We start from the raw sequence: 6,983 nt of genomic DNA on the forward strand, positions 1-6,983 counted from the left end.
ATATATATATATATATTTCTTTTTTTTTTAAACAGTATAAAATACATTACACCTATGGAGAGTCCTCATAAACCACACATGCAATTCTGTTTGTGTGTGTGTAAAATGCACTACTGATGGACTCTTTCTGATCCAAAACCAACTGATTTAATGAAATTATTGTAAATTACAAAACATTTAATGAAAATATTCAAATCTGTACAGGACATACTGCTGAAACCGCTTCACTGGATGATTTACTAAGGACATCACAAATAATCATTTATTGAGCTTTGTTCATTTATGGCTTATAATATCAAGAAACTAAGCAAATTCAGCAACTTTGGAAGGGAGTACAGTGAGGATTTTTAGCACTGCTGTTTTCCTTCATTTGTTAGGTCTTCGAGTTCAACTAGCAAACAAACGTTCTTCTAGGAACATTCATAGAATGTTTGCTATTAGATATCTGCTCTTTAGTTATGTGGTCCCACTTTATATTAAGTGGCCGTAACTAATATATACTTACACAGGAATTAATAGTTTGTTACAATGTACTTATTGTGTAAATACATGTATTTATTGTGTACTTATGCTTGATTAAATACCTGTATGTAATTACATCTGTAATTAACTTCTGTAATTACATTTGTAAATACACTGCTAACCATTCCCTACACCTTAACCCACCCTTAAACCTGCCCATACCACCAAACCTGTCCGTAACCCAACCCCTATCTCAACTCAAGAGCACCACAAGTGCTCTCAAATACTTTATGAACACAGTAAGTACATTGTATTTATTTTTTGATGCAAGTACATAGTGGTTAAGGACACTTAATATAAAGTGGGACCAGTTATGTTTTTAAAACGTCATGTGGTCACACTTCAGTTTGAGGTTCAATTCTCTCCATGAATAAAAAATACCTATGATTCCTAGTCATTTTGAAGCCGCGGTCGCACTGGACTTTTCTCACCATAGACTTCCATTCATACCCATGCCAATTCGGTAGACTGGAAACGCAAGCTCGTGCGACAAGTTTCACAGTTCGCTGCACTGGAAAGTTCAAGCTTGGTGAAGTCTGACCTGCGAAATCGCATCACATGATTGCATAAGACCAATTGAAGATCAAAGCATGACCTCTCTGGACAGAAATTTTAAATATAGACCAATCGCTTGCTTTTTAAATGTCTAATCATCTTGTTTAATCCCGCCCCTTTTCACAGACCCATAGGTCAGAATTTTGCATGTTCAAACTCTAATGCAGTGGTTCTCAAACTTTTTTCATCAAGTACCACCTCAGAAAAAAATAGTCTCTCCAAGTACCACCAAAAATGAGCAGTACTGAAATACAGTAACGTATTAGGCCCAGTAAAGCAGCTACAACTCTGCACAGTTAAAAAAAACGTGGCAGATTACCTCAGAAATGGCTATATGTCATATATGGCATATTATATACATCATTTTTGATACATTTTTAAATGTGTTGCATGCACAGGACATATTTCATTCCTCCGTGTACCACTAGAAGGAAGCCTGCGTACCACAGTTTAAGAACCACTGCTCTAGTGTGACTGCAGCATCACTCTTAGTTTGCTCACTCAGGGATGGTTCACCCAAATGTGCACATTTACTCTCCCTCAAGTGGTTTTAAACCTTTAAGAGTTTCTGTTGAGCACTAATGAAGGTATTTTGGAAAAAGATGTAAACCTGACCTCCACAGCAGGAAAAACAAATACTACAGCAGTCAATGGTTACAGGTTTTCAACATTTTTCAAAATATCCTCTTTTGTGCGGAGGAAAGAAACGCATGAAGGCTCGAAACACAAAAGATGTGTCAGTTTTAGATGAACTATTCCTTTAAGGTAGTAGTTGGGATTAGACATTGAGTAGGATTAGGGGTGTTGAATAAGATCATACTGTATTTTATAAATGCTAATAAACAGCCAATATCGTAATTATAGACAGGTAATAAAGCCAGTATGAACAGCGTGAGTTGGTACTTAAACTGAAGTGTTACCCATCACTAAATATTTCTCAAACATTGTTTAGTTTTTTTAAATGTTGCTGCTTAAACATATTTAGATGTCTTATAATCTTGGCAAGATGAGAAAACAGCTTGTTCCTTTACTATTGGCAAACTTGGCATCACCACAAAAATAATTGACAAGATTGTTCAGAGAGCATAACATGTTCATAACGTTAGCAGAACGTTCTTCTGTAGCCGTTTTGTAGCTACTGCCTATGCAAGACCATGTGTGTGCTGTATAAACCACTGATCTTGTAGATAATCTAGAATTTGATGGAGTAAATTAAATCTCACATTGAATAATACAAATAATATCTAATATAATTCAGTCAAAGGATACAATGCAGTCTGTGAGCATGTGTGTTGTGCATGATAGTCACTATTGAACATTCATAACAGTGTCATTAAACTATGGTTAGTCAGTAGTTACAGGTCTTCAGCATTCTTCTAAATATCTCCTCTTGTGTTCAACAGTGAAATGACCAGCAGTAATAAACAATATGTTCTCATTTAACGGCTTCTGCTTGACATTCATTATAGGATAATTAAGGATAAATACATTTAGACTACATTTCCACACTGTAAACCCTAATGTTGTCTTTACTTAGACGATTAAGTAAAGTTGACTGAACATAACTTAAAATTTAGCATTTTGGTCCTATCACTTTAAAATGAGTTAATTTAACTTATGTACCAAGAAAATGCATAAACTTAAGATTTTAAGTGTAGTGAGCTCAAAATCATAATTAATCCTTTTTAAAAAAACAGGTAATTTTCACAAATGTAGTCTTGACTGTAAAATTCTAATATGTGCAACCTTTTAAGTGCAAGGTCTTTTTATAATCAGAAAACAAATGGCTTCAGGAATAATTATTCATCATATTGTCAATAAATGCTACTTATTTTTTGTTTAAAATGTATTTAATAATTTTTTCATAGTCCATTTTTTCATATATAAATTGTTCAGTACACCAAACTTAGTACTAACAATTTAATTATAGTCTACAAAACCGGCAAGTTAAATGAACTTAAATATGCAAGTTTTGGGAAACTCCATTACTCAATAAATAGAGGCAACAAGTTAATTCAATTTAGTTCAGTCAACTTATTAGGGTTTTTAGCGCAGAGCTCGAGAGCCCAAGTCTGCATTCGTACCACTGTAAAGACTCATAGCTATTATTTAACCGTTTTCATCGCTGCACTATTAAATTATTATTAATATATATTAATATATAATATATATTATTATATATATTATTATTAAGCTCGTATTAAACCACTTTCAGCGCTGTCAAAAGGATGTTTCGGAGACCTCAGATCAGATTCATTTGAATTCAGCTTATGTTCCCCAACTATTCCAGCATGTTTTACACAGCGGACGCCCTTCCAGCTGCAACCCAAACCTGGAAAACACCCATACACACTCATTCACACACACACACTCATACACTATGGCCAATTTAATGAATCAATTCCCCTATAGCGCATGTGTTTGGACTGTTGGGGAAACCGGAGCAGCCGGAGAAAACCAACACTAACTCGGGGAGAACATGCAAACTCCACACAGAAATGCCAACTGACCCAGCCGGGACTCGAATCAGCGACCTTCTTGCCCTGAAGTCACAGTGCCGCCCTCAAAGAGGGATGTTTAGTTTAATTTCTCTTCTTCTGTCGGGCTCCTGACGCTTCCTGAGGCTCAACGATACACTGGAAGCCAAACAGCATCGCCACGATGGAGAAACCTGAAACACAAACATGGTCACTCTTTTCTTTTTAGGATGTATTGTGAATAAAACATTTACTTAGTTGGCAGTAAAGGCCACCTATTATGCAGAAATCACTTTTATAAGGGGTTTAAGCAGAGTTGTGTGTCGGCGGTGTGTGAATATAACCAGAGGTTAACATGGTAGACATGTATTAATCCTATTGGTTATAACCAGACTTGACTGAAACTGCCTGCAGAAACACTTTGATTGGCATTCTCCCTTTGTATGATGTCATCAGAGGGGGAAAAGACCCGCCCACTAGTGACCATCTCATGCTCATTAGCATAAACAGCCCTGAGTGAGAAGCCGCCGCCCTTTAGGCATTAGTTTTGAATCACTATGCTGACACGTAGGTGTTTATAGCTCCGCCCTCTTCTGAAAACAGCACGATCTCATTTGCATTTAAAGCGACAGTCAGCAGATGAACTTGAAGACTGAATCTCCACATCTTCATCATCGTCATCATCACCGACCTGCTACAATCAGAGGAGCCATCACTCCAATGGTCAGAGGAGCGGTTCTGTAGATGAACGCTTCAGACAGGAAGTGGCCCAGAGCCAGAACAAACGTCCACAGGGTGATGTGATAAAGCCTGAGACAGGAGAGAGAAAGAGGGTAGTTTAGTAACTATACGCACACACATACACATACACAAACATGCACACACAGAGATACACTCCGACACATACACACACTCTCACAAACATGCACACACTTATACACACTTGCATTTCACATACACACTCACGAACAGAAACACACACACACTCATTCACAAACATTCATATACAGATACACACACACACACACACACACACAATCACACTTACTGATACACACTCACACATGCACGCACACACACACACAAACCTGCACTCAGACATACACATACACACTTGCATTCAGATACACACTCACACATGTATGAACACAGATACACATGTACACACACACAAACTTGCATACACAGATGCACACATTCACACAACAGCTCATGCTTACGCACATGCACGCACAGATAAACACACTCACAAACAAATCTACACACTCACACTCATGCAGATACACACTCCAATCACACACATAGAGATATACACATTCACACTTTCATACACACACATATACTTATGCACACACACACACACACACACACCCTTACGTTCTGTTCTGAATGTCTATGGCACAGGCACATCGGATGATGGAGGACAGGAGCGTCCAGATGCCGAAGGTTCTGGCCTGAAGACCGTTTACTAAACAATAAAACATCAGCACATGCAGCTGCATTATTTACCATGGTAAACTTATAATTAACAACCACTACTAAACAGAGCCACTATGGAATATATTAGAGTTCACCCACAATTCTGTCTCTGTCTTCTGTTGAACTCAGGGGAAGATATTTTGAAGAATGTTGGACACCGGAAACCATTGACTTCCATAGTATTTGTTTCTCCTACAGTAGAAGTCAACTCTTTTCAGCATTCTTCAAAATATCTTCCTTTGTGTTCAACAGAAGAAACTCATAAAGGGAGAGGAAATGGTGAGTAAAGGGAGAGTTCACCCACAATTCTGTCACCATTTACTTGTTCCAAATCTGTTTGTGTTTCTTTCTTCTGTTGAACACAGAAGAAGATATTTTAAAGAATGTTGGAAACCGGTAACCATTGCCTTTCATACTATTTGTTTCTCCTACAATGGAAGTCAACGCTTTTCAGCATTCTTCAAAATATCTTCCTTTGATTTCAACAAAAGAAACTCATAAAGGCAGAGTAAATAGTGAGTAAAGGGAGAGTTCACACAGTTCTGTCACCATTTACTCATCCTTTACTTGTTCCAAACCTGTTTGAGTGTCTTCTGTTGAAAACAGAGGAAGATATTTTGAGGAATGTTGGAAACCGGTAACCATTGACTTCCATAGTATTTGTTTCTCCAACAGTGGAAGTCAACGCTTTTCAGCATTCTTCAAAATATCTTCCTTTCATCTGTTGAACACAATGGAACCCATAAAGGGAGAGTAAATAGTGAGTAAAGGGAGAGTTCACCCACAATTCTGTCACCATTTACTCATCCTTTACTTGTTCCAAACCTGTTTGAGTTTCTTTCTTCTGCTGAACACAGAGGAAGATATTTTGAAGAACGTTGGAAACCGGTAACCATTGACTTCCATAGTATTTGTTTTTCCTACAATGGAGGTCAACGCTTCTCAGCATTCTTCAAAATATCTTCCTGTGTTCTACAGAAGAAAGAAACTCATAAAGGGAGAGGGAATAGTGAGTAAATCTGCATATTTTGGGGTGAACTATCCATTTAAAGGGATAGTTCACCTCAAAATAAAACCTTACTATTTACTTACATTTAAGTGGCTCTAAACATCTTCTGTTGAACACAAAAAAGTTAATTTGAAGAATGTTGGGGAAAAAAGTTATCAACTTCCATAATATATTTATATTTTAAAGAATGTTGGAAACCGGTAACCATTGACTTCCATAGTATTTGTTTCTCCAACAGAATGCTTTTCAGCATTCTTCAAAATATCTACCATTGTGTTCAACAGGTAATAGTGAGTAAATTTGCATATTTGGGTGAACTAAATTAAAAGGGATAGCTCCTAAAAAACATCTCCTTACTATTTAATCACATTGAGGTGACCTTAAACATGTTGGACACAAAGGAAGACAATTTGAAGAATGTTTGAAAAAAAAGTAATTGACTTCCGTGTTATTTTTGGTTGTCAATGCCTGCTGTTGTTGTTGTGGCATGGTGGCTTAGTGGTTAGCACTGTGGCCTTACAGCAAGAAGGTCGCTGGTTTGAGCCCCGGCTGGGTCAGTTGGTGTTTCAGTGTGGAGTTTGCATGTTCTCCCTATGTTAGCGTGGGTTTCAAACACATGCACAGTCACAAACACATGCGCTTTAGGGGAATTGATTAACTAAATTGGCCGTCGAGTATGTGTGTGTATAAATGAGTGTGTATGGGTGTTTCCCAGTGTGGAAGGGCATCCGCTGCATAAAACATATGCTGGAATAGTTGGCGGTTCATTGCACTGTGGCGACCCCTGATAAATAAAGGAATAAGCTGAAGGAAAATGAATGTCTGCAGTGGTTATTCTGGGTGAGTCAGGTGCTGATGATGAAGTGCAGCTGCTGACCATAATCAGGAGAGCCTGTGTAGAGTTTCTCGGACAGAAAGCTGTGATCTCTGAAGCTCTGGAC

At 37.7% G+C, this 6,983-nt stretch overlaps 1 protein-coding gene and 1 long non-coding RNA gene across 5 annotated transcripts in view; both read right to left on the reverse strand.

Moving 5' to 3' along the window:
• Nucleotides 1–6,983, reverse strand: part of LOC147840079 (uncharacterized) — a 408,477-nt gene that overhangs the window by 345,421 nt on the left and 56,073 nt on the right. The window lies entirely within an intron of this gene.
• The window catches only part of erg28 (ergosterol biosynthesis 28 homolog), a 10,397-nt gene continuing 3,538 nt past the window's right edge, over nt 125–6,983 (reverse strand). Inside the window, exons 2-8 of one of the 4 annotated variants that reach the window (XM_087291227.1) lie at nt 6,920–6,983; nt 4,932–5,022; nt 4,246–4,364; nt 3,588–3,748; nt 1,539–3,409; nt 862–1,235; nt 125–469 (exon numbers count right to left, since the gene is read on the reverse strand). The exon at nt 6,920–6,983 is cut by the window's right edge and continues 70 nt beyond it. In XM_087291227.1, the coding sequence (XP_087147353.1) occupies nt 3,660–3,748; nt 4,246–4,364; nt 4,932–5,022; nt 6,920–6,983 (363 nt within the window). In that variant the 3' untranslated portion in view covers nt 125–469; nt 862–1,235; nt 1,539–3,409; nt 3,588–3,659. Of the gene's footprint in view, nt 1,236–1,538; nt 3,749–4,245; nt 4,365–4,931; nt 5,023–6,919 lie in introns of all 4 variants that reach the window. The other 3 variants (XM_087291226.1, XM_087291225.1, XM_087291224.1) reach the window with 3 other exon arrangements.

Source organism: Danio rerio, chromosome 17 (assembly GCF_052040795.2).
Source record: "Danio rerio strain M-AB ecotype USA chromosome 17, GRCz13ab, whole genome shotgun sequence".
Lineage (NCBI taxonomy): Eukaryota > Metazoa > Chordata > Actinopteri > Cypriniformes > Danionidae > Danio > Danio rerio.